The following is a 25,434-nucleotide window of genomic DNA, read 5'->3' as shown; positions in this document are numbered from 1 at the left end:
TGGCCGGGCAAACAAGGATGTCACCTCTTCCCTGCCTTTTTGCCAGCTGCCCCCTCCTGCCCGCTCAGCCAATGCTCGTCCAGCTCCACACGGTGCCCTTGTAGGGTCCAGGGCTTTGCTGCCTTTCCAGGAACCACCGCTCCCCTCCCTCTGGTCCCTGAGCCCTACAATCCCTTAATCCCCTTGGGCCAGGGCATCCCTGCAGGGCTGGGCTTCGCTGAATCCCAAATCTGATTCCTGGATGTGCCTGTAACCATCCTGCTGGGCTGGGGCTGAGGTGGGCTTGCAGACCCTTTTATCCTGGGGCAGGTGGGGACCCGTGGAGTGTCGGGAGCCTCAGGAGCAGCGCATGGCCGTGGTCCCTGCGGGGCTGGGCTGGCCCCGGTTCGGTGCGGGACCCACGGCAGGGTCACAGCCCTGTGCAGAGGTGACCCCCGGGGTGATGCCCCGCCCCTGGGTCTCTCCCAGTACTTCAAACAGGCTCGGGGGGCTCCTCCTGCCCCCATCTCCCCGCCCGAGGGGCTGCCCGCACCGAACCGGGGGGCTGGGGGCACCCTTGGGAGCCCCCCGCATTCAGGGTGGGATCGGGGGGCGGCCGTGGCGGGGCTGCCCCGACCCCGCGGGCAGAGCGGGGGCCGGGCAGGGCGCGGGGCAGGCGGGGCCGGGCCGGGCCCCCCCTCCCGTCCCTCCCGTCCCTCCGGTGCCCGCCGCGGGGGGGCTGAGCCGGCCCCGGCGCCCGGCTCGGCTCAGCTGTTCTCTGCGGCAGCGGCACCGCGCGGGGCCGAGCCCAGCCCAGCCCAGCCCAGCCCAGCCGAGCCGAGCGGGGCCGGGCGGAGCGGAGCCCAGCGGGGCCGAGCCGGGCCGGGCCGGGGGAGCGGAGCGGGGCTGAGCGCGGCCGGAGCGGGCGGAGCGGAGCCCAGCGGGCGCAGCGCGGAGCGGGCGCGGAGGAGCCGCCGAGCGAGCGCAGGTGGGAGCCGGGCGCGGGGCGGGGGCGGCGGGAGCGCCGTGGGGAGGGACGGGGGGACGCGGGGAGCGGGGCTGAGCCCCCCGGGCCCCGGCCCCTCGCCGCCCGCCGGCGGAGATGGCTATATTTGGACAGTGACCTCTGGTCGTTCCCGAGCAGTCGCTGCGGATTCAATTGTGGCAACGTAATGGCACGGCCGGGGAGCGGGGAGCGGGGCTGTCCTGCCCGCACCCTGCCCGTATCCTGCCCGCACCCCACCGCTCTGTGCCGGCATCCCATCCCACCCCGCCTGCACCCCACCCAGCTCTCACGCCTGCCCCCCACACCTGCACCCTGTTCCGCCCTGCCTGCACCTTGCCAGCGCCCCACCTGCTCCTGCCAGCCCCTCCTGCACCCTACGCGATCCCTGCACCCTGCTCAACTCCACCTGCACCGCATCTGCCCCCAGCTGCACCCGGCCCAGGCAGCCAGGCCGTCCCTTCCTGCCCTGCATGCGGACACCCCACGCTCTGCTCCCGCTGGCGATGGTTGAGGCGCTGGGGGAGCGTCCCCTCGGAGCCTGCTCGCTCCTCCCCGGGGCTGGGGACCGTGCTCGGCACTGGGGGTGACACCGGCAGTGCTGTGGTCCAGCCCCGCTCCGGGCTCTGGACCCCTCAGACCCAGCTCAGCCAAGCCAGAGATGATGCTGAAGTGCCGTGAGGATTCCGGGGACACTCAGGGACTGGGCAGATGTGGTTTGGCAGGTGCTGCATGTGCCCTGTGCAGAATGCACCGGCTGGGACTGGAGGAGCAGATCTGCTCCTGCCTCTGCCCCACCGGCTCTGTGTGGGGGACAGGGGTGCCTGGCCGTGCTTTGGTGGCTGGATGTGGCTCCTGACAAGGGCTGTGCACCCAGGAGAGCACAGGGGATTCCCCAGGGCAGCCGGGGGCTCCTGGGTGCTGCAGAGCCCCAGCTCTGAGGGTTCTGTGGTGCTGAATGTCTCAGTGTCCCCCTGGGGCAGGTCCCAGGAGCAGCACAGGCTGGGGGCTGAGGTGGGTGTCTGTGGGCATCGTGCCCAGCTGTGGCTGAGGGCTGGAGACCCCACTGAGGCCACAAAGGGGCTCCTCCACACGCCAGTGTGCCCGTGGGGCTCTGCCAGGTCCTGCCCTTGCCCAGGTGGGGGTGCACAGTGGGTGCCAGGGATGGGTGGCACGGGACAGGGAGCCATGGAGCGTGAGGCCCCAGCAGGCAGCTCTGCAGGCACAGCCTGACCCCCCTCCCGGTGCTGGGGCAAGCCAGGCAACCTCAGGCCACTGATGCAGGACAAGGGGACAGGGTACAAGGGGACGAGCTGTGACCTGGTGCACGGCACCTTTATGTCCACCCCAAAGTCCCCTCCACCCTGCTGCTCTGCTGCAGCAGCTCATGTGCCAACCCCAGTGCCAGCCACGGGGCACGGCACAGCTGTGGGGAACAGCACAGCCACAGGGCATGGCACAGCTTTGGGACATGGCACAGCTGTGGGGAACAGCACAGCCACAGGGCATGGCACAGCTTTGGGACATGGCACAGCTTTGGAACATGGCACAGCCACAGGGCATGGCACAGCTTTGGAACATGGCACAGCCATGGGACATGGCACAGCTGTGGGGCACAGCACATCTGTGGGACATGGCACAGCCATGGAGTTAGCACAGCTGTGGGGTATGGCACAGCTGTGGGACATGGCACAGCCACAGGGCATGGCACAGCTTTGGGACATGGCACAACTGTGGGGTACAGCACAGCTTTGGGACATGGCACAGCCACAGGGCATAGCACAGCTGTGTGTTATGGCATGGCCGTGTCCCTGCCCAGTGTCAAGTGGCTCTGGCCAGCAGCTGACAGCCCCCAGCCCCTGCAGCACCCCCCCATCCCTACACAGGGGCTGTCCCTGCTCCCTGCCGTGGGGTCAGGGCTGTGCCATCTCCCATCCTCATTCCCCGTCACCTCAGTGTTCCAGGCTTCCCGTTGTGCCCAGAGTCTCTCGGAGCAGGAGGCCTGAGGGGACTGAGCCCCTCCAAGCCGTGCCAGGAGGGGAGGAGGAGGTGGCCTGAGTGTCCCCCAGCCATGAGCCGCCGCGTGGTGCGCCAGAGCAAGTTCCGGCACGTCTTCGGGCAGCCGGTGAAGGCAGACCAGATGTACGAGGACATCCGTGTCTCCAAGGTGACGTGTGACAGCTCCTTCTGCGCTGTCAACCCCAAGTTTGTGGCCATCATTGTGGAGTCCGGTGGTGGCGGGGCCTTCATCGTCCTGCCCCTTGCCAAGGTGAGCGGGGAGGGTGCTGGGGTTTGGTCACGCTGCTGAGATGTGTTGGGGGGAATGTGGTGATGGGTTTTGCTTTTTTGGGGATCTGCTGTGGCCCCAGAGCCCCCCAGCTTTGCCCTAACAGCCCTTCCTCATGTGGAGGCTCAGGGCAGGAACAACCTGGGTGATCATTAGCACCTGCCAAGGGTGACATCCCTGGGGCAAGCGAGGTGATCTGGAAACCCCCAGCTGCCTTCCCCCAGCCCCAATTCCCTGGGGGCACATCATGGCCAGGGAGCAGCACCCAGTGGGGTGGGGGTCTGCCCTGCCAACCCTGGCAGAGAGACTGAGAGAGGGTCCCCAACTCCTCCCTGCCATCAGAGCAGACACAAAACACCTCTCATGGGCCACATGATTCTCCTCTGTGTCCCTATGAGGCCTTGTGCCAGGTGAACCCCATTTCCCCCATGTGCCTCAGTTTCCTCCTTCAAGGCAGGTACAAACCTTTGGCCACTGCCAGAATCCCCTGCACGTCCCCATTTGTGCCACAACCCATGTGCTGGCCAGGCTGGCCTTTGGGGGGTACCTGGCAGGGTCTCTCCTGGGGGGCTCACGCTGGTCCCTCACCGTTGTTGCAGACAGGACGGGTGGACAAGAACCACCCGCTGGTGACGGGACACACGGCGCCCGTGCTGGACATCGACTGGTGTCCCCACAACGACAACGTCATCGCCAGCGCCTCGGAGGACACCACTGTCATGGTGAGGGGCTGGGCGCTGCGTGGGAGGGGTGGGAGGGGCAGGGGGAGCAATGCAGAGCATCCCCCCCCCCTCGCTGCCTGTGAAGTGTCACTGGCCTATTTTTAGCCGCGGTGCCATGCGTTCGCGCTGGCGGCGGCTGCTCGCTCCATGATGCAGCAGTTTGTGCTAAATTTACCCTCCCTGGCGACTCAGCATGCAGGAATAGCCGGGGGGGGGGGGGGAGCTGGGGGCTGCACCCCGGCCGTGCCCCATCCCTGTGCCCGCCAGCACCCCAAATGCTGGGGATGCACCCCAGGATGGAGGCGCTTCTGGTGTCCCCTCGCCACCCTCCCCGCAGGCTGAGCTGGGATTAATGATGAGGTTAATTGGCTCCCAGGCCCTCATCCGCTTAGTGCTCACACACAGGGTGATCCCCAACACCCCTCTCTGTCCCCCCCCCCAGGTGTGGCAGATCCCCGACTATGTCCCCGTGCGCAACATCACGGAGCCCGTGGTGACACTGGAGGGACACTCCAAGCGGGTGAGCATCATCTCCTGGCACCCCACCGCCCGCAACGTCCTGCTCAGCGCAGGTAAGGGGGTCCCGGGTCGCCCTCCCAGGGGTCACAGGAGATCCATGGCGTGCCAGCACCTGCCCCCCTGGCTCCTCTGCAGGCTGCGACAACCTGGTGATCCTCTGGAACGTGGGCACCGGGGAGATGCTGCTGGCTCTGGACGACATGCACACCGACCTCATCTACAACGTGGGCTGGAACCGCAACGGCAGCCTGCTGGTCACCACCTGCAAGGACAAGAAGGTCCGTGTCATCGACCCCCGCAAGCAGCAGATCATAGCGGTGAGTGCCCCTGCTGTGCCCCCCATCCCACCCCGGGGTCCCCCCAGTGCCTGCCTGACCCTACTAACCCCTCTCCGCGCGTCTCTGTGTTTGATTTAACCCGCTAACGCCGGCGCAGGAGAAAACCAAACCGCACGACGGCACCCGGCCCATCCGCGCCATCTTCGTGGCCGATGGCAAGATCTTCACCACGGGCTTCAGCAGGATGAGCGAGCGGCAGCTGGGCCTCTGGGACCTGGTACGGGACAGCAGCTCCAGCCTGGCCAGCGCCGATCCCGCCGATCTCAGCCAGGAGCGCTCCGGGGGCCGGGGATGCTCCATGGCAGCGCGTGCGCTTAGGGAGCATCGCGGAATGGGATCCAACGGCTCTTTGGGGGACAGATCTGGACCCCCTCCATATTCCCCCCTCCCTACGCCCCGTGCTGACTGTGTCCCCCTCCCCCCAGGAGAGGTTTGCCCCCCACGAAGGGCTGAGGCCCGTGCGGGCCATCTTCACACGGGAAGGACACATCTTTACCACGGGCTTTACCAGAATGAGCCAGCGGGAGCTGGGCTTGTGGGACCCGGTAACGAGGCCGCATGGAGTGCTGCCCTGGGAACTTGGCCCCCGCAGACCCCTTGCTAACCCCCCCTGCCCCAGGATGCCGTGTCTGTGCATCCCCCTCCCAAAAGATGCCAAGTTCCCAAGTGTGCCGTGCAGTGCTGGGGTGGGGAGGGGGCTGGGAGTGCAGGGGAAGGGGGGTTCAGCCAGGCTGGGGGTACCCAGCCATGCAGGTAAACAGGAGTGGGGATGGGGGGGCATGCCAAGCTGCCTGCCTGGGGGGTTGTGTGCCCCAGAGGGGACAAGCCCTGTCCCCCAGTGTGCCGTGGCTAATGTGTGTGACTAACGAGGCTGGGGGTTTTGGGGTCACTGCTCACACCCTCCACCACTGCCCCCCAGAATAACTTTGAGGAGCCCATTGCCCTGCAAGAGATGGACACGAGCAACGGGGTCCTGCTGCCCTTCTACGACGCCGATTCCAGCATTGTCTACCTCTGTGGGAAGGTAACCCCCCTTCCCCGGGGTTCACCCCCAATGCCACCCCGTCCCTGAGGGTGCCAGGGCTGGCTGACACCTGTCCCCACCCCGCAGGGTGACAGCAGCATCCGGTACTTCGAGATCACGGACGAGGCTCCCTACGTGCACTACCTGAACACCTACAGCAGCAAGGAGCCCCAGCGGGGCATGGGCTTCATGCCCAAGCGAGGGCTGGATGTCAGCAAGTGCGAGATCGCCAGGTGAGAGCCAGGGGGGCTGGGGGGAGCCAGAGGGGGCAGGGGGCTCAGCTGGGCCCTGACTGCCTGTGCCCCACGCAGGTTCTTCAAGCTGCACGAGCGCAAGTGCGAGCCCATTGTCATGACGGTGCCACGCAAGGTGAGCCTGGGGAGGGTCCCAGGGGAGACGGGGGCCTGGGGAGACACCCCACATCTCACCGTGGTGTCTCTGCCCCCGCAGTCAGACCTCTTCCAGGATGACCTGTACCCCGACACGCCAGGCCCCGAGCCGGCCCTGGAGGCAGATGAGTGGCTGTCGGGGAAGGACGCAGAGCCCATCCTCATCTCGCTGCGGGATGGGTACGTGCCCATCAAGAACCGGGAGCTGAAGGTGGTCAAGAAGAACATCCTGGACAGCAAACCCCCGCCAAGCCCCCGGCGCAGGCACTCCACCTGCGACTCAGACTTCTCTGTGAGTGTCCGGGGATAGGGACCTGGCAGCAGGGCTGTCCCCCTGCCCTGGGGTGGCACGGGAGGGGCCTGACTCATCGGTGACCCTGTGTGTCCCCCCTCCCTGCAGCAGCCAGCCTTGGAGGAGGTGCTGGAGGAGATCCGTGCCCTGAAGGAGACGGTCCAAGCGCAGGAGAAGCGCATCTCCGACCTGGAGAACAAACTCGGCCAGTTCACCAACGGCACGGACTAGCGCGGTGGCCACGGCCACGAGCACGGGCAGGGCCAGGACTGCCCCGGCCTGCCGGGGATTAAAGCCGAGTCCCCACCTTGGGCAGGAGCCCAGAGCCGAATTCTTTCCCCAGGAGCCGAGGGGGCAGGCAGGGGTCGGACCTGACCCCGCCTCCACTGGCATCAGTGGTGTCCTGGCCCATGGGCACCCACTGCAGCACCCGAGGGGTGTCCTGTTCTATGGGCACCCACTGCAGCACCCGAGGGGGTCTCCTGTTCCATGGGCACCCACTGCAGCACCCGAGGGGTGTCCCGGCCCATGGGCACCCACTGCAGCACCCGAGGGGGTCCCACTCAGGGCCCACAGGCTGGGGCACAGCAGCCCCCCAGCACAGGGAGCTGCCAGCCCCCCCCAGGCCGGGATGTGCTTGTGTACGGTGCTACCCCCCCCCCCCCATCACCCCCTCACCTCCCCCTGCCCCATCGGCCCCTCGGAGGGTGCTCCCACCCGGCTCTTCGCTCCTGCACCCCTTTAATAAAGGGCTCAGCCACCCTTGGCTGCGTGGCACTACCAGGGATGAGGGGCACCGTGCCAGGGGTGCTGCCAGCACCCCCCTGCCAGCTCCCACAGCCTGTGAGCCCCGGCCCAGGCAGAGGGAGGCCGAGAGAGACGAACATTAAAGAGCATTTATTGGTGTTGGCCGCGGTCGGAGCTGCTCGGGCTCCCCCGGCCCTGGCCCAGATGTTGCTGTGGGGTGCACGGGGGGGGTGGAGGGGGGGCACCAGCTGTGAAAAGTCCCAGGGGAGCGAGCCCAGCCCCCCCCACCCCGCAGCCCCCGGCCCCCCGTGTGCAAAGGGGGAGCAGCCGGGGCAGGGGCCGGGGTTAGCACCATTTGACAGAAGGTTTCTCTCGGGGTCAGTGCCCGGGACCAGGGGGTGCAGCGCTGCCAAGGGGGGGCATCCGAGCAGGGTGGAGGGGTGCGAGCAGGGCTAAGGGGGGGGGACACCGGGCTGCCCTCCACAGGCACCCCTTCAGCTGCCCCAGCAGTCCCCGTGCCATGGGGGGCAGCTGTGCAGCCCCTCGCTGGCTGTGGGGTGCAATAGGGCTGAGCCCCCACCCTGCTGCAGGCAGAGCAGCTCCCGGGTAAGTGCACTTGGTAGCGCCTGGGCAGGGGGGAACAGGGAGCTGGGCAGAATCCCCTGGCTCTGGGGGCACCCCGGGACCCCACACAGCTGGCAGCCACCCATCCGGGGCAGGATGTGCCCCCCACCCTCCCTGGGGTGAGGGGCTGAGCAGCACCCCGTGGGGCAGCTGGGGGAGCAGGGCTGTCCTGGAGAAGGGGTACAGTCCGTGGGGTCCCCTCCCTGGTCCTGGTTAACACCCACCCCACCCCTGTGCTGCTGTGGGGTGCCCCCACCTCACCCCAATGTTGCCCCAGCTCTGGGGCCGCTCTCCCAGGGCCAAATCCTGCTCCCCCATTCCCCATTCGCCCTCCGCAGTTCTCGGGCTGGCTCCCCCCGCACCGCTCCCCCCTCTGTGTCCCCAGACACGTCCCCATCCCCACTAGTACGGGCGAGGGGGCTCAGCGGGGCTGCGGGGTCACTTCTCCGTCAGCGAGAGCTGCAGGATGCGCTGCAGATCCTCCTCCTCCTGGCGCGTCCGGCGCTCCGCTTCCTCCTGCTCCCGCGCCGACAGCGCCATGGCCAGGCGCAGCTGCTCCGCGTAGCTGGGGAACAGCGCGCCCGGCGCCCGGCCCGGCCCCGCCGCCGGGGCCGCGGGGGGACGCGGGGCTGCCGTGTGCTGCGGAGTCCTGGGGGGCAGCGGCGCCTCAGGGGGGTCCCCGTGGGGCGGGCACCCCCACACCCGTTCCCTCCCAGGGGGGTGGCCAGACCTTACCAACCTGTCTCCCCGGCGGCCCTCGTGCGACATGGGGTGGGTGCCCGGCTTGCTGTTGGTCAGTGCTTCCCAGATGGTCACCTGCGGCCGGAAAGAGGGGGGCTTGGAGGGTGGCACCCCAAAAAACAGCCCCCCCTCCCAGCATGAACTGTGACACGCCGCCATAGGATGCAGGGATGGAGAGGGGTGGGATGAGTGAGGATCACAGGTGGCATGGGGATGGGGTGGGCAGCAGGGTCCCTCAGCCAGGAGGAGGTGAAGGGGTGGCAGTGCCCACCTGGTCGTACTCGCTGCCCGCTTCCAGCAGGCTCTGCTGGATGGCAAACTGCAGCAGGTCATCCTCGTCCTCCCGCAGGGCGTCCTGGTGGGTGCCCACCACGCTGTACCCCCGCGGCACCTCGAACAGCGCCGGGTCCATCTCACACGCTCGGCACGAGGCTGTGGGGACAGCAGAGCTGGCCAGGCCGGGCATCCGTGGGGTCCCACTAATCCACCCTGCCAGCCGTGTATCCGTTACCCTGCTGTGACCCCCAGACCCTACTGGGACCCCTTCCCACCCCACCTCACCGTGTCCCCCACATACTGAGGGAGCTGGAGCTGCTGACGCTGGAGGAGTCGCTGCTGGGCGAGGGCGCCTCGCTGCTGGGGCTGTGCCGCAGGGAGCTCACCGGCTCATCACACCCATTGAGGTTGCCGAAGGTTATTCGGGCGTTGAGGATATGGAAGATGGGGATTTCTGCAGGAAAAGGGAAAAAACACGAGGAGGGAAGCTGACTGTGCCAGCCAGGTCAGCAGCAGAGCCCAGTCCATACCAATCTTGACGGGGAAGCCGGGCGGGAGGCGCAGGGTGATGAAGTCCCGCAGTTTGGCGAAGAGCGCGTTGCTTATTGCCATGAGATCGATGATGGGGGCAACCTGCTCACACAGGGACAGCGGGTGGTCCTCACACAGCCACAGCTTTGCCTTGAACCTGCCAGGGATGGACGTTGGGCTGGGGACCCCACCTGTCCACCCCCTCGAGCTCTGCAGCAGTGGAGGGGGGGGACACAAGGAGTCCCTGCCTGCTGCTGCCCCTCTCACTTCTGTGTCTTGGTGGTGAGCTCCATGGGCCGCCCCATGTCCCGGTTGCCCAGCTCGAAGTTGGGGTTGAAGTACTCCTCGGGGGTGATGGCAGTGGGGTTGGCGTGGCTCAGTGTCTGCGTGATCAGTGTCTGCACGGGCACAGACCATGGGGTGAGAGGGGAGGTCTGACTGCAGGGCCACCCCTTCCAACCCCTGAGACACTCACCCCATTGTTGGGCCCCACGTGCTGCTCAGCAATGCCCAGGAAGGATTGCAGGGGGGTCTTGCAGCCTGTGGGAGAGTCGGGGGTGAGGGCAGAGCCGGGGGTGCCCTGCCCACCCAGCCCGTGCTGGCTCCACCTTTGCTCTTGCCCTTGTGCTGGTCTGAGAGGTGCTCGGTCCGTGTCCGTGTGATCAGCTCCACGTTGGAAGCGCCATAGACCTGGCCAAGGAGGGGGGGATGGCACAGGTGGGCACCTCACAGCTACAACCAAGTGGGCAGCTACAACCCCCTGGGCAGCTCAGCTCCCTGCCCCTCACCTTCGCCTCATACCCATTCACCATTTCCGTCTTCTCGCTCCTCCAGCCCAGGATCCCAGATTTGTTCCTAGAGTGACACAGCACCATGAGCTTGCTTGGACAGCCCGGGGCGCCAGCACCCCAGGAGTGGGCTCAGTGCCACCCCAGCCCACCTCTCGAAGGCGATGTTCTTGGTGTCGAGCTGGGTGGTGACGACGGGGGCCGTGAGCCGCCCCATCACCTGCTCCTCGGTGGGCTGCACAGCAGCCAGCAGCACCTCCTGGTCGTGGCCGGCCAGGGCCAGCGTCTCCGAGTAGACCACCCGCCTGTCGTGGTCAATCTCCATCACCACCGCACTGCTGTCTGCAGGGAATGGGGTCAGCACAGCCACGGTGCCCACCGTGTCACTGCTCCCCAGGGAGGGGCACACGGCGGGGTCACCTCACCTTGTCCCCGAAAGACGAAGCTGCGGTTGCCCCGCTGCCAGGTCATGTGGTCGAAGCCCAGCAGCGTGGTGTCCACCCGCAGGTTCTGGCCACTCTTCCACACCTTGTAGGTGTCGCTGGGGCAGATCTTGGACACCAGGGGCACTGGGGAGAGATGCCAATAGCCCAGCCAGGGATGGGGACACCTGCACCCCCGGGGGGGCTGAGCTGGGTGGGGAACACACCTGGGGAATGCAATGCCTTGGCAGGAGAGGGGTCTGCAAGCTTGGGGTGTCGGGGGGCAAAGGGGCAGGTGACCCCTAACCTGGGGATGGGGATGGATGCTGGGGAAATTCCCACTCCCCCCACAGCCACGCTGTGCCCCGAGCTCACCCCAGCTGGTGAACTCCCACTTCATCTCCACGTAGAAGTCCTGGGCCTGTGGAGAGCAGGGAGGGGTCAGGGGCAGCCCTGGCTGGTGCCCCGCAGCCCCTCTGAGCGAGGTACCTTGCGCAGCTTCTCCAGCAGCACCGGGATCCCCGCCAGGCGCTTGATGGCTCTCTGGTAGTCGCGGTAGCGCAGCACCAGCTGCACCAGCTCCAGGTCACGGGTGCTCACAGCCTCCTGCAGGACTGGGGGCAAAGGGGCAGTGCCCAGGGCTGTGGCACGGCATGGCACAGCACGGCACATGTGGCAGTGCAGAGCTGGGCGCTGCACAGGAGCCACGGGACAGAGCACCACGTGAGCAGTGCCTTGGGGAGCTTTACCGTGCCTGTGCCCGCGTTCATGTCCACATCTGTGTCCGTGCTCATGCCCACACCCACCTCCATGCCCATGTCTGCACCAGGGCAGCTTGCAGGAGAACGGAGGGCAGCAGCTCACCTGTCCATCCGCTGCGGTTCTCCTTGCCCACGTCGGCGCCATGCTTCAGCAGCACCCTGGCACACTCCAGGTGGCCCAGCGTGGTGGCCAGGTGCAGGGGAGTGCGTCCTCGGGGGTCCAGCTGCTCGATGTCGGCCTGCCAGGAAGGAACGAGGCTCTGAGATCACTGGGGTGGCCAGACCTCGCTCTCCCACAGATGCGCAGCTCCCAGACACAGAAAGCAGCCAACGTTTGACTGTATCTGGGAGAGCAGCCCCACCCCTGACCTCCCCCAAGAGAGGCACCTCAAAGCCTCTCCCTGCTGCCACCGCCAGACCCACGGGGAGGCCATGGAGAGCACGGTGGCGGCTGCCAGCGCCCAGCACACCTGGTCACAGCCAGGCAGGGCTGCACCCACCAGGCGGGCACACAGCAGGGGCAGGGCACGGCAGCGGGGGCACAGATGCCCCTGGCACGGCGCACGGAGCTCTGCACATCGCGGTGCAGCTGCAAGCTCCAGAAGAGCCCCCACCTCTGGGATGTGGAGGGGGCCGTGCCCAGTTGCCAGGCAGCAGCTGCCGGCAGCCCCCCTCTCCCCCTCTCGCTGGCAGGGCCGGGCTGCGGCGGGCGCACGTGTTCCCCTGCCTGAGCCGGGGGCGGCGGCTGCGGGAGCCGAGCGGCGGCTCCGAGGATCCCCGGGGCCCTGGGGAGCCGTCGCTGGGGCTGCCGTTGTTTGTGCCAAACCCGGAGCCTGGCGCCCGGCCAGCCCTGAGGAATCCCTGGTGCGCTGGCACCCCCGGCACCCACGGGCCCTGCTCCTGTGGAAGCAGCGTCACACCCGTGCCCAGCTGGGGACATGGCTCGGGCAAGGGGGGACATCCTCTGTGCCCCTAGCTGGGGTGGAAGTGCCCAGAGAGGGACACTCAGAGGCTGCCAGGGCAGGAGGCAGCAGGGCAGTGCCCAAATAATTGGTTTTGGGGAGGCCACCCTCAGGAGAACAAACCTGGGGTGCAGGAGCCAAAGGTGCCAGCTGGGGTGGGCAGCCAGAGGTGTTTGGGCATGGGCAGAGGTGGAGCATGGGCTCCCTGGTGCCCAGTCTCACCTGCCTTGCTCTGGGCATGTCCTGCATTGCTGCTGCTCCAGGGATGTTCCTGTCCCTGCCCAGGCTGTGCATTCCCACCTCCCTCATCCCCAGGGACTCGCCAGGTATGGGGACCCCCCAGTCTGCCCCTACCACGGGAGCAAAAGAGCCCCCCAGTTCCCTGGGAGCCAAAGCGTCGCTCCAATGCTCTCCAGGCGACTGCTGCTTCTTAATTGCACTAATGAAACTGCTCTAATTAAGGCAATCACCCCCAGCTGGGGGCGGGGGCAGCAGACTCAGTGGGGCTCCCCAGCTGCAGCCCTGCCCCAGCACTGGGCAGGATGGGGGTCCCCAGTTGGGGGCAGAGTGCTGGAACCACCCCAGGGGACACGGCGTGACCCAGATCTGGCCAGCAAGAGCTCAGCCCTGAGCCCTGCTGTTGGGCTGGCTCCAGCTTGGGGAGCACAGCACAGACCCCCAGGGGCTGCCCATCCTGGGGCTGTGACACCCACAGGGACGAGGACAGGGTGGCTTTGGGGTGGCTTTGGGGTGGCAGCGGTGCAGTGCAGAGCCGCAGCCCAGCCGCTCCCCCTGTGCCAGCCGGGCACGTGGCACAGCACGTCCCTGCACTGGGGCTGTCCCCGGGCTGGAGAACCCCAGCTCCTGCCCCTGGGTACCATCAGGGGACGTGAGCCAGTGCGGGAAGATGGTGCCAGGCACTGCTGTCCCTGCACAGCCCCGGGTCCCTGTCACGCTGAGGGGGCAGGCTGTGGTCAGGGATGTCCTGGCACCACAGGCTCCATGTCACTGCCTGCCACATCAACGTGATGTCCCTGTCAAGGGGACCCCACTGACCCTTGCTCCCTTGGGCAAGTGTGGATGGGAGCCCATGGTGGCAATTCGGGGGTGACAGACACAGAGCCCTTACGAGGACATGGAGAGGAGCAAAGCTCTCAGCTGCACCAGTGCTTCCCAACCCCAAAGCCCTGCACTGGGCAGGGGCAGCACATGGAGCCACTGCCCTGGGGTGTCACCAAGGCAGAGGGAGGGCAGAGCCCTGGGCAGGGGAACACCCAGCCTCCAGCATTTCAACAGCACCAGCCCCTTACCCGGGGGATGCTCTGGCAGGGATAAGGGCTGAGCCGTGTCCCTGGATGCCCTGGACAGAGCAGGGAGCCTGGGCCGGCCCTCACTTCCTCCCCCAAGCCCCCGCCTGCCCCAGAGTCCGGCCTGCAGCACCCATGCCCTCCCTTGCACCCCTGGGGTGCACCCATGGCCGGCTTTGCTCTCACCCAGCAAACGCCAGCGGGGGCCAGGGCAGAGCCCCCGCACCTCCCAGGCGGGAGGGTGGGAGCCTCTCTGCAGGCAGGCGGGTCAGAGCCCCCCCGCAGCCCCTCCACCTCCCCACGTCTGCCGAGCCCCGCTTTGATCTCCGCCGCGCTGAGCTCCTGGGAAGGCTGACCCCAAATTAGCAGGAAAATAAAAACACTGCCCGTGGGGTGGGAGACCCGGGCGATGCTGGCGCAGCCTCCGGCTGGACCCCACAATGGAGACGGGTGTGGCGGGAGCCATCGCCTGCATCCCGGCGGGAGCTGGGCGGCACAATGACCCCCGTTCCGTGCATCACCGGGGTCCACCCAGCACGGCCCTCAGCGCCCCGGGGCTGGAGGACCCGGGCCGAGGCACCGGGGATGCTCAGCACAGCTTCCCCGCCAGCCTCCCTCCAGCGCCTGCGGTTTCCTGCGTCTTCGGGGTTGGGTTTTAATTACCTGAATTGCATCGCCACGGGGGAGAGGGAGGCTGGGAACCCGCCGGGGAAGCACCCACACCCCGCTCCATCACCGGGCGGCTGGGAGGCTCCCGGGCTCAGGGACAAAGTGGGTCCCCTCACGCTGAGGAGAGCCCTTGTGAGGCAGGGGGGCTGCGCCCCGACAGCACCGGGGCCCTTGTGCCCCCCGCCCCCAGGGGGCTCAGCCTGAGAGTGGGGGGCTGAAAGCTGCACCCCCAGGGGGGTGGCAATGCCCTGAGCAGCGGGGTGCGGGCCGGGGGTCTGCAGAGGCCTAGCGGGGAGCGGGGACACGTGCGGAGGGATGCTCGGGGCTGCGTGTGCTGGGGATGCAGGGGACCCGCGGGTGGCAGCCCCGGGGGCAGCAGGCACAGAGCCGGGGTGCAGGTGGGGACACACACCACACCCCCCGAGCCCCGCCAGCGCACAGAGCGACCCCATCCTTATCACCCCCCTCATCTCCATCCTCATCCTCACCCCGGCCCCGAGCATTGCATCAGCCCGAGCGGAGCCGGGCCGGGCCGGGCCGTGCCGGGAGCGTCCCCGCGCCGCCCCACCTGCTTGGCGCTGAGCTCCCGGTCCAGGTCACGGGCGCGGTTGTGCCAGACGAGGTAATGCAGCGGGTACCTGCCCTCCGGCCCCTTCCTGCCCGAGCAAGACGCGAGCATCCTCCGTGCATGCTGGAGCGGCGCGGCGGGCGCGGCGCGGGGCGGCGCGGGCGGGCGGGGGGGCGCGGGGCGGGGCGGGCCGCCACCTCCCGCCCGGTGCTTCCCCGGCCCCCCCGCACCGCCCGGCCTCATGGGACTTGTAGTTGCCCTGCCCGGCATCGCCCCCTTCTTCTCCCTCATCTTCATCCTGCTCTTTGCTCGCCCCCCTCCCGCAGCGCTCAGCCCATCACCGCGGCCGCGATCCCGCGGGGGGGCTGCAAAGGGGCGCCCCATTGGCGATCAGCATCCTCCCCAAATTCCCCCCTTTCCCAGGCTGATCTTCCCCCTCCCGGTGACCTCCGCTCCCCCAGCGGGGCAGCGGCCCGAGCATATGGCGGGGCAGGGGTGAAGGCGGCAGGTGGGGACCAGGTGGGGGCCGGGGGGGGACCCCGATCCCGCCCCCGCAGCACCGGGCACGGGCCCCCAGCCCCGTTTCCTTTTCCGCCTGCGTCTCTCCCGGGCGGGCGTCGCGTTTTCCGGCTGCCGCCCGAGAACAATGCAAGGCTGGGCCTCTGCGGCCGCCCCGGCCTCCGCCGGCGCCGCGCTCCCGGCCCCGCTCCCGGCTGCTCCCCCCTCCGGTGCCGGGAACCCCCCGGTGTTGTTCTCCCGTGTTGTTCTCTGCCCAGCCCTGGCGCTGGCGGGGGTCGCAGCCCCCCGCCCCTGTCCCCACAGCATCCCCATCCCCCTGCCATGCCCCATGACGTCATGAGCCACCTCCTCACAGCCGCGGTGAGGTCACCTCGCTGTCCCGCGGTGCTGGGGACACCGTGCGGCCCCACTGCCCCGCTCCCGCCGGGCTCTGGCCCCACCAGTGTCTGTGGGGCCCCCATGGGGTGTCCCCTCTGGTGCAAGCACCTAAAGGGTCGCAGTAGGGAGCAGACCCCAAATAGTCCCCAGTCCCCTCGCCCACCCCCAAATCCCCTGTTGAGCACCCTAAATAAGGGGTGTGTGGCCCGACCCCGTGTCCTGGAGAAGGGCTCTGGCCGGGAGTGTCAGAGGTGGCACAGGGTAGAGGGCTGGGGTGCCCCAGGGCTGCTGCTGGATCCAGAACAAGTGTCCAGGGCAGGACTGAAGCCATTTGGGGGTGCCCTGGGCTGGGACTGGGTTACACAGGATCCGGAATGGGAATGGGATCAGTGCCCACCCCTCCGGGATAAACAGGACAAGGGCTGAGGGCAGGACCAGGACGGTGCTCTGGGCTGAGAAGGGGACCGGGAGTGCACCGAGGGCGGGCACGGGGGTCAGCACCGGGAGATGTCCGGGATCAGGGGCAGAGCAAGGGCAAGGCCCAGCAGCAGATGAGGTGCCCGGGTGCGGGTCGGGGCTGTCCGGGGGGCGTTTGCAGGTGCGGCTGCGGGTCGGGGGCGTTCCCGGTGCGGCTGTGGAGCGGTGCCGGTGCCCGTCCGAATTCGTGTGCGGCTCCTGCTCCGTGTGCGGGGCGGGGGCGTTCCCGGTGCGTGTCCCGGTGCGGGGCGGCGCCGGCGCCGGTGCGGGTTCGGGTGCGGCTGCGAGTGCGGGGCGGTGCCGGTGCCGGTGCGGGGCGGCCGCGGCAGCGCTGCCGGTGGCGGGGCGGGGGCGGTGCGGCCCCTCCTCCGCCGGGGCCGGGCCTGCGCCGCTTCCTGCGGAGCCGCCGGGCGCAGGGAGCAGCCGGCAGCCCCCGGCCCCGCCGCCCCGGGCCCCGCTGCCCCCGCCCCGCCGCCCGGCCCCCCCTCCCCTTCCCCGCCGCCGCTCCCCCGGCGGGCCCGGGGGCGCCGCCGCCGCCCCACGCTGGCGCAGAGGCCCGGGCCCGGGCCCGCCTCGCCGCTGAGGATGTCCCGGAAGGCGCCGCGGGCAGAGGTGTGCGCCGACTGCAGCGCCCCAGGTAAGGCCCCCCCGCATCGGCACCGGCTCGGCCCCGCCGGCCCCCCCGCGCCTCCGGCTGCCCCCCGGAGCCTGCCCTGCGCGCCCCCCCCGCCCCGCCGAGAGCCCCCCGTGCGCCCCACGGCACCCCCGGCGCGGCCCCCGCGCCCCCGCTGGACCCCGAGGTGTTTGCCCCGGACTGCTCCCCGTGACCCCTTCTGCGCCTCCTCGTACGCCCCACATCGAGACCCCTTTGCGGCTCCCTGAGCGCCCCCAGGATCGCCCTGGCGATTCCTTTCTGCTCCCCGCTCCGCACAGCCAAGGGAGCCCCACTGAGCCCCCCGCCTGCCCCCAGGAACCCTCTGATGTGCCCCCAGTGAAACGCTGCGATGAAACTCATGACCCCGTTGCTGCACCCCCTTTTAGCCTCCCGGAATGCCCTCACACACTCGAGACACAGCCCCGATACCCCCGCACGCCTCCTCCGTGCGGCTCCAGCGCGCCCCGGGTGCCCCCACGCCCCCCGGCACCACCCACGGCGTTCTCACCCCAGCGCGGGGGCTGCTGGCACAGCCCGGGGACGCGCCGCTCGCTGCCAGCAGCGCTGGTGACCCTGTAAATGACAGCATGGTGGGGGACACCGTCCTGCAGCCCGCAGCCGGCACCCACCCCAGCCGGATCCGGGCTTGGCGGTGCCGGTCGGGCGAGCCGGGCGGCCGCGGCGCTGCAAGCCAGAGCCGAGCCTGGGCAAGACCATTCCCATCCCCGGCGGTGCCGGTGCCCGCAGCCCCCACGCTGGGGACGCTCCCGTGGGCGTCGCGGAGGGTTTGGCCCCCCAAACCCTGCCCACGGTAGGGCCGGACCCCAAACCTGCCCGTAGCCAGCGCAGGTGGCCCCACGGCAATGAATGAACGGGGCTCGGAGCCGGCCCCGGAGAAAGCTGCCCGCGGGCCAAGGCTGTGCCGAAATTATTCCGGCCACGTGCCAATGGCCGGATCCTGCCAGCGGAGCTGTCGGCACGCGTGGGCGAAAGGCTGCCCTGCCTCCAGGCATCCCCCGTGCCGGCGGGCGAGCGGGGGGCCCGGGGTTCCCGGGGCGGTGCCGGGGCTCCCTGCTGCGGCCCGGGGAAATGGAAAACAGTTTCTTCCAATCTCTTATCGCCTGGCAGCCATGGGAGGAAATGAGTTATAAAGTCCAGAGGCCGTTTCCTAGCGCGCGGGGAGCACCGGGGATGCGCTGCCTGGCCCTGCATGGGGAGGTGCCCGTGGGGCGCTCCGGTCCCTCGGCCCCACGCAGGGATTCCGGCTGCCCCCAGCCCTGCCATCGCCGCTGCGGGGCCCACTGCTGGGGCTCCCGGTGTCACCCGCATCCCGATGCAGGGATTGAGGTGCTGCGAGCTCCCTTGGGCTCCAGGATCCTCGCAAGGTTTGGAGTGTCCCTGTGCGAGCACTCCGCGATCTGCTGCAGTGCCCGCCCGCGTCCCACGGCATCCCCGCGCTCCTGGGGCGGGAGGAGCTGCTGCCCCAGGGATACTCTGGATCCACCCGCCCGGGGGGGCCGCGGGCCGGCTCCCCCCGCACGGAGCGTCCTGTTCCCGGCGGTGGCCGTGGGCAGCGGGTGCGAAGGCGCAGATGCCGCCGCACCGGCTGCCAAGGCGCTGCCATCTGCGTGCGCGGGGCTGCCAGGCTGGGGGGGCCGCCGCTCCCCCCGGCCACCCCAGCCCGGCCCCGGGGCGCTGCAGCAGGGCAGGATGCCCAACGCGGGCTCCTCAGGGCTTGGGGGGTGCGTGGGGAGGGGTCCGGGACCCTGCAGAGAGGAAGGAAGTGGGGGAGGCTTGGCTGCCTGCCTGCCTTCCTCCCTCGGTGAGGTGGTGGGGCCGCTGTCCCCCCTCAGGCCATCGGGCAGGACAGTGCGGCCACCTCCCAGGCCCTGTGTCCCCGGCCTTGGGGCTGCCCCCGCCGTGGGACACCGTGGTGTTTGTGTAGGATCCACAGAGACAAGGGGAGGGCAGGGGGTGGGCACAGGGTGGCGGGACTCCCCCGTCGTGCCCGGCACAGGGGACACCTGGGGACCCTTCAGCATCGTCACCCCGCGCCCGGCTGCGTTTGCCGGGAGGGGGGAGGCGGCTGTGACCCAGCAGGGGTCCTCAAATCCTGTCCTCATTCTGCTGTGAACAGCTGCAGCTCAACGGCCGCGCCACGGGGCCAGACCCGTGGTGCCCAGGGTGTCTTTTTGGGGTGCAGGCGTGGGGAGCTGCTGCCGGGCCGGGAGCGGTGCCCCCGCGGGTGCCGGGGCTGGTGCCAGCGCGGGGCCAGCGCGGCTGCTCAAACGATCCTTTGTTCCCGGCGGGGACACAAAGGGCTCCAGTCCGGCCGGCCGGGGCCAGCGGCGGGGCTGGAGGGGCACGGCAGCCTGGGGGGCCGTGGCACCTGCCCCGGAGCTGGGGTGTCCCGAGGGCTGGCTGTGCTGCGGTGCTGGGGCTGCAGAGCTGCTGACCACCCTACATAGGAGCCCATGGACCGGGGGTGCCCACCCACTGTGGGGCACACTGCCCTCATCCAGGACCCCCCAAACACCCAGCTGGGGGCTCTGGGGTGAGTGACCTCACAGTGAGCCAGAGTGCCCCTGATTTGAGTGTGCTGGCATCATCCCTGCCACCAGCTGTCCTCCTGATGGTGGGGGGCCAAACCCTGCCCCCGTTTTGGCTGGTGGTTGCTATGGGAAACCCGTGGGTTTCCCCTGGTGATGGGCTGAGCCCCTCTCCATCTCTCGGGAAATGGTTGCTGTGGCAACGCATCCCCCCTGCTGGAGGGATGCACGAGGAGGGGACAGCACAGGGAGGGGACACCCGCTGACACCCCCATGCCACCCCCAGACCCTGGCTGGGCGTCCATCAACCGCGGGGTGCTCATCTGTGACGAGTGCTGCAGCGTGCACCGCAGCCTGGGCCGCCACATCTCCATCGTCAAGCACCTGCGCCACAGCCCCTGGCCCGCCACCCTGCTCCAGGTGGGTGCTGGGGACACCGCAGTGTGGGGACACGCACACTGGGACCCCCCGTGCCCACTGGGCCCTGCCTGTCCCCTGCAGATGGTGCACACCTTGGCGAGCAACGGGGCCAACTCCATCTGGGAGCACTCGCTGCTGGACCCAGCGCAGGTGCAGAGCGGGCGCCGGAAGGCAAACCCCCAGGACAAAGTGCAGTAAGTGCCCCCTGTGCTGTGGGGAGGGGGTCAGCTCTGGCTGGGAGCCCCCTCCTCACCCACTGCCCACCCTCCAGCCCCACCAAGTCGGAGTTCATCCGTGCCAAGTACCAGATGCTGGCCTTCGTCCACAAGCTGCCCTGCCGGGATGATGACGGCGTCACTGCCAAGGACCTCAGCAAGGTGGGGAGGGGGCTCAGGGACCTCCCTGTGGCAGAGGGGACAGATCCCCCCGTTACCAGCTCTCTCCTCTGCAGCAATTGCACTCGAGCGTGCGGACGGGCAACCTGGAGACCTGCCTGCGCCTGCTCTCGCTGGGTGCCCAGGCCAACTTCTTCCACCCGGTGAGCTCTGGTGGGGCTCAGGGACCCCAGAGGGGGTGTGGGGCCCAGGGGGCTCCTGGAGCCTCATGCCACATGCAGGCTGCAGGGCTGAGGCTGCCCATGCCTGCAGGAGAAGGGCACCACCCCGCTGCACGTGGCCGCCAAGGCCGGGCAGATCCTGCAGGCAGAGCTGCTGGTGGTCTACGGTGCCGACCCTGGGGCGCCCGATGTGAACGGCCGGACCCCCATTGACTATGCCAGGTGAGGGCAGGGAAGGGGCTCACCCCTATGTGCACCCCAGCTAGGGTGGGCATCACCCCTGCCGGCCCTCCCACAGGCAGGCAGCCCAGCACGAGCTGGCGGAGCGGCTGGTGGAGTGCCAGTACGAGCTGACCGACCGGCTGGCCTTCTACCTCTGCGGCAGGAAGCCGGGTGAGTGAGGGGGTCCTGGGGTGAGGGGGGTACTCTGGAGGGATCCCGTGGCCCTGCTCACCACCCCTCTCTCTGTGCAGACCACAAGAACGGGCACTACATCATCCCGCAGATGGCCGACAGGTGAGTGCCTGGCGCCCGTGGCCCCGCTGCCCCGTCCCGTGTCCCCCCCAGCGTCCCCGCTGGGCTGAGGGGGGACCCCGGTCTCTGGAGCGTCCCTGGGGGGTGGGGGGTCGGCGTGCCCGCGCGTTTAACGTCCGCCTTTATCCTGTTCTTCCCTCCGCTGCCTTCTCCGGAGCGCAGGGTGCGCCCAAAGTGCATGGCACAGAGGTATTGTCCGCTCGGCTCCGGGGGCTCCCCATGCTGCTGCATGGGCCCCCCCTGCAGCCCTGGCCGCTCGGCCCAGCCCAGCACCCGGGGGACACTCGGGGAGGGGGGTCCCGCCCGCCCCCTGCCACCTCACCCCCCTGTGCCTGCCTGCCAGCCCTGCTTGGTGAAGCCCCCAATGCCTGAGGGGGGTCCCTGTCTTGGTGGGGTGCAGCTGGGGACTGTTTTGGTGTGAACAGGCCAGGAATAACCCCCACCTCGCTTCCCCCTCCTCGCACCCCCCAGCCTGGACCTCTCTGAACTGGCCAAGGCAGCCAAGAAGAAGCTGCAGGCGGTGAGTGGGGGCCAGGGCAGGGCTGGGGGATGTCCCGCCTGCCCCTCTCATCCTGCCTGACCCTGTCCCCTGCCCTGCTGCAGCTCAGCAACCGCCTCTTCGAGGAGCTGGCCATGGACGTGTACGACGAGGTGGACCGTCGGGAGAACGACGCGGGTGAGCGGGGGTGCGGGTGCAGCCCCCCGGGCCGGGGCGGGCGCGGCGGCGGCGCGGGGGAGGAGCAGCGGCGGGGCCGCGGCCGAGCCCTGCGCTCCCCCCGATCCGGACGCGTCCGCCGGGACCGCAGGCCCCTCCTTCTTCATTCCTCCGGCCGGGAGGTTTGCTCAGCGCGAGGGGCCGCCGCTGGGTGCCAGGGCTGGGGTGCTGCCGGAGGTGGGTGCCGGGATCCCCCAGGGATGGGGGCTCAGCCTGCGGTGCTGCCGCTGGGCTGGGGGGTGGCAGGGTGGGGGCAATCCCATTTCCGTGGCAGGGCGGGTGGCAAGAGATGTGCCAAAGGGGCTGAGGGGTGCTGAGCTGGTGCCTGAAAGGGTGAAGAGCATTTTTGGGGTCCTGTTGGTGGGTTATGGGGGACCCCAGCCCTGCTGGGTGGCTGGGGGAGGCGATTCCCGTCAGCCTGGCCAGGCTCCATTCCCAGCCCCAGCAGGCTGGCCCTGCGCCCGCGCCTGCGTCCTGCCGGCTCCGGGCCCTGCAGCCGGCTTGTCCAGGGGTGCAGCCCCTGCATCCCCCGGGCTCTGACACCAGGTGCCTTCCTGCAGTCTGGCTGACGACGCAGAACCACAGCACGCTGGTGACAGAGCGCAGCGCCGTCCCCTTCCTCCCTGTCAACCCCGAGTACTCAGCCACGCGCAACCAGGTGAGGCCCCCTCTAGGCCACGCGACCCCCCTGTGCACTCAGACCTCTGCTCACCCCCTTTTTCCCCCTGCTGCCCCCAGGGCCGGCAAAAGCTGGCCAGGTTCAACGCCAGGGAGTTTGCCACTTTGCTCATCGACATCCTCGGGGAAGCCAAGCGCCGGCAGCAAGGGAAGAGTCTGCTCAGCCCCACAGGTGAGGCATGGAGGGCAGCGAGGTGGGGCTGAGCGCTTCCCCCATGCCCTGTGCTCAGCACCCACCCTGCCCTCCCTTCCCCAGACGCCCTCGACTACTCGCTGCGGAGCCAGAGTGACCTGGACGACCAGCACGACTACGACAGCGTCGCCTCTGACGAGGACACGGACCAGGAGCTGCTGCGCAACGCGTCCCGCAACAACCGCGCCAGGGTGAGCCCCAGCCCGGCCTGGACCCCCTCCCAGAGCCCCACCTCTGGGATCCTCACACTGAGCTCCTCTCCTGCAGAGCATGGACTCCTCCGACCTGTCAGACGGCCCCATCACGCTGCAGGAGTACCTGGAGGTGAAGAAGGCTCTGGCAGCCTCTGAGGCCAAGGTGCAGCAGCTGATGAAGGTGAACAACAGCCTGAGCGATGAGCTGCGCCGGCTGCAGCGCGAGGTGGGTGTGGGGCCAGCGGGGCTCCCTCCTCAGCGTACCCCCCTCTCCTCGCTGATACCTTCCCCCTTCGCCTGGCTGCAGATCCACAAGCTGCAGGCAGAGAACACTCAGATCCGGCAGCAGACCGGCCCTGCACATCCAACCCCGGCCCCCAGCGAGCGGCCAGAGCATGGGCACCCCCCGGGCACGGCCCCCCAGCACCGCCGGGACCGCCAGGCCTTCTCCATGTACGAGCCGGGCTCGGCGCTGAAACCCTTCGGGCAGCCCGTGGAGGAGCTGGTGACCCGGCTGCAGCCCTTCAGCCCCGGCGTGAGTGTGCTGGGCTGGGTGGGAAGGTTTCGGGGTGCAGCAGGCCCCCCAGCCCCACAGGGCGCTGGGTCCTGTCCCCGCGGGGCCGTAACCTCTTGTGTGTCGCCAGGAGGTGGAGGACGAGGCTCTGTACTCCATGCACATCCCGGCCAGCGTGTACCGGGTAAGGGGGCCGCAGCGGGGGCGGCTCCTGCATGGGACATGGTGGCTGTGGCCTGCCCAGGATGTGGCCTTTGGGATGTCCTGTCCCCCCGCCGCCCTGCACCCCCCTGGGTCAGGCCGGGGACCTCCCCAAGGGGTGGCAGCTGCGGAATGTTCCTGCATGCAGGGTGGCGGTGTCCCCTGTGCTCGTCCTCCCCTGCACGTCACCGGGGTCGGCTCCACACCCTTCTGCACCCCATTCAGCATGGGCTTCCCCTCTTTTCCCCCTCCAGATCCGGAAAGGTCCATCTGCCTCCTCGGTGCCCTTCCCTCCATCCTCCCCGCTGCTCTCCTGCCCGCCTGATGGTGCCCGACACATGGTGATGTATCAGGGAGGGAGAACAACCTTTGGGGTGGGCAGACTCCTGAGCCTGAGTGGGGATGGGGCTGGGCAGGGCTTGACACTGCTCCTCTCCTCTCCAGAGCAAGCTGGACCGGCATGGCAGCGGCACTGACAGTGACTACGACAACACACAGGCTGGTGAGGTTCTGATCAGGTGAGTGGTGGGGCTGGGGGCTGCACCAGGGTTTGTGGGGACATAGGGACAGGGGGCTGATACTGACTCAGGGCGGTTGGTTGATTCCTGCAGCATGGAGGGGAAGCGGTATGTGGAGCTGAGCAAGGATGAGGATTTCCCCCACGAGCTGGACCCGCTGGACGGGGAGCTGGACCCTGGCCTGCCCAGCACGGAGGACGTCATCCTCAAAACTGAGCAGGTCACCAAGAACATCCAGGAGCTGCTGCGGGCAGCACAAGAGTCCAAGCATGATAGGTAGGACTGGGGCACAGCCTCAGGGTCCTTCTGGACACCCAGACCAGGGCTGGGGCCGTGCCCTCTGTGTTGCTCACCCTTTGTCCTTGCCCCCAGCTTCGTGCCCTGCTCAGAGAAGATCCACTCGGCTGTGACAGAGATGGCATCACTCTTCCCTAAGGTAGGAGGAGCTGTGCGTCCCTGGGGTGGTTGTGGTCCCCACCAGACACTGTCAGCCCCCTGAGCACAGGATCTGACGCTGGTCCTGTGCTCTGCCACAGAAACCAGCCCTGGAGACGGTGCGCAGCTCCCTGCGGCTGCTCAACGCCAGCGCCTACCGGCTGCAGAGCGAGTGCCGCAAGACTGTGCCCCCCGAGCCCGGCGCCACCGTGGACTATCAGCTCCTGACCCAGCAGGTCATCCAGTGCGCCTACGACATCGCCAAGGCCGCCAAGCAGCTGGTCACCATCACCACTCGTGAGAAGAAGCAGTGAGCGCCAGCCCGCGTCCCCCCCATGTCCCCGGGCCCCTTCACTCTCCATGTCTCCCTTCCCTCCGGCAGCAGCCGGCACCTGGGGCGAGCATGGCTGCAAGTGGCCTTTTTGGGGAGCCGAGGTGCGGGGTTCCTCGTGCCCCCCGTGCCATCAAGGAGCCGGTGCTCAGCCCGCGGGGTAGGTGCCTGCATCCCCCTGTACAGCCCCCTGCCCACCCCTAACTTATCCTGTACATAGCCTCTGTAGCTGTCGGTGGCGGCGGTGGCCTTGTACCCCCACTCCCCACAAAACCCCTCTCTGGGTGGCCGGTACCCCCGAGGCCGCCCACGGCATTACACTGGACTGGGGCGCCCCTCCCCGGGCGTCCTGAACCCCTCCCCGGGCGTCCTGCCCCGTGCCGGGGCCGCACTCCCCACTGTAAGATGTGTCCTTGTACATTTGTATCAATAAAGGTGTGAGCATTGCACGGCGCCCGGCTCCTGCGCCCGTGGAGGGTCCGTGGCTGCGGGGGCTTCAACCCCCGCGGCGCCGGGCAGGGCTTGGCCACGTGTCCCTCCCGTTTCACCCAGTCCCCTTGGCCCTGCTGGCGGCCGCTCACGCCATCCCCGGCACAGCCCTGCTGTTTGCCCAGCCCC

General features: G+C 68.9%; 3 protein-coding genes across 6 annotated transcripts; 2 read left to right on the top strand and 1 right to left on the bottom strand.

The window, feature by feature from the left end:
• The first annotated feature begins 888 nt into the window (after positions 1–888).
• On the top strand, positions 889–7,438 carry CORO6 (coronin 6). Of its 2 annotated transcripts, XM_058037623.1 has the most exons (11): positions 889–967; positions 2,939–3,251; positions 3,869–3,991; positions 4,434–4,563; positions 4,646–4,827; positions 4,946–5,065; positions 5,768–5,872; positions 5,960–6,105; positions 6,184–6,241; positions 6,323–6,553; positions 6,662–7,436. In XM_058037623.1, exons 2-11 carry the CDS (start codon positions 3,054–3,056, stop codon positions 6,782–6,784), a joined length of 1,416 nt encoding a protein of 471 aa, XP_057893606.1. In that variant the 5' UTR covers positions 889–967; positions 2,939–3,053; the 3' UTR covers positions 6,785–7,436. The 2 variants fall into 2 exon arrangements, with proteins under 2 accessions (XP_057893606.1, XP_057893605.1); XM_058037622.1 differs by lacking the exon at positions 889–967 and having other exon boundaries at positions 2,957–3,251; positions 6,665–7,438.
• Positions 7,436–15,101, bottom strand: ANKRD13B (ankyrin repeat domain 13B). 2 transcript variants are annotated; one of them, XM_058037620.1, is made up of 15 exons: positions 14,950–15,101; positions 11,547–11,682; positions 11,172–11,296; positions 11,058–11,103; positions 10,686–10,829; positions 10,413–10,602; positions 10,261–10,327; positions 10,081–10,162; positions 9,948–10,012; positions 9,740–9,870; positions 9,472–9,629; positions 9,243–9,395; positions 8,937–9,097; positions 8,660–8,740; positions 7,436–8,573 (listed from the first exon to the last, which is right to left on the bottom strand). In XM_058037620.1, exons 1-15 carry the CDS (start codon positions 15,058–15,060, stop codon positions 8,346–8,348), a joined length of 1,878 nt encoding a protein of 625 aa, XP_057893603.1. In that variant the 5' UTR covers positions 15,061–15,101; the 3' UTR covers positions 7,436–8,345. The 2 variants fall into 2 exon arrangements, with proteins under 2 accessions (XP_057893603.1, XP_057893604.1); XM_058037621.1 differs by having other exon boundaries at positions 8,664–8,740.
• A 1,753-nt stretch (positions 15,102–16,854) lies between these two features.
• Positions 16,855–25,268, top strand: GIT1 (GIT ArfGAP 1). Of its 2 annotated transcripts, XM_058037785.1 has the most exons (22): positions 16,855–16,960; positions 19,814–19,947; positions 20,029–20,141; positions 20,219–20,324; positions 20,399–20,485; positions 20,595–20,725; positions 20,802–20,896; positions 20,977–21,019; positions 21,200–21,226; positions 21,509–21,557; positions 21,641–21,713; positions 22,313–22,410; positions 22,491–22,602; positions 22,687–22,814; positions 22,891–23,043; positions 23,125–23,352; positions 23,462–23,515; positions 23,787–23,873; positions 23,977–24,050; positions 24,144–24,326; positions 24,423–24,486; positions 24,587–25,268. In XM_058037785.1, exons 1-22 carry the CDS (start codon positions 16,909–16,911, stop codon positions 24,797–24,799), a joined length of 2,304 nt encoding a protein of 767 aa, XP_057893768.1. In that variant the 5' UTR covers positions 16,855–16,908; the 3' UTR covers positions 24,800–25,268. The 2 variants fall into 2 exon arrangements, with proteins under 2 accessions (XP_057893768.1, XP_057893770.1); XM_058037787.1 differs by lacking the exon at positions 23,462–23,515.
• Positions 25,269–25,434: the final 166 nt, after the last annotated feature.

Source organism: Melospiza georgiana, chromosome 19 (genome assembly GCF_028018845.1).
Source record: "Melospiza georgiana isolate bMelGeo1 chromosome 19, bMelGeo1.pri, whole genome shotgun sequence".
In the NCBI taxonomy this organism is placed as follows: Eukaryota; Metazoa; Chordata; class Aves; order Passeriformes; family Passerellidae; genus Melospiza; species Melospiza georgiana.
Note: the sequence above shows the minus strand (reverse complement) of the source record. Positions and strands in the feature narration are given on the sequence as shown.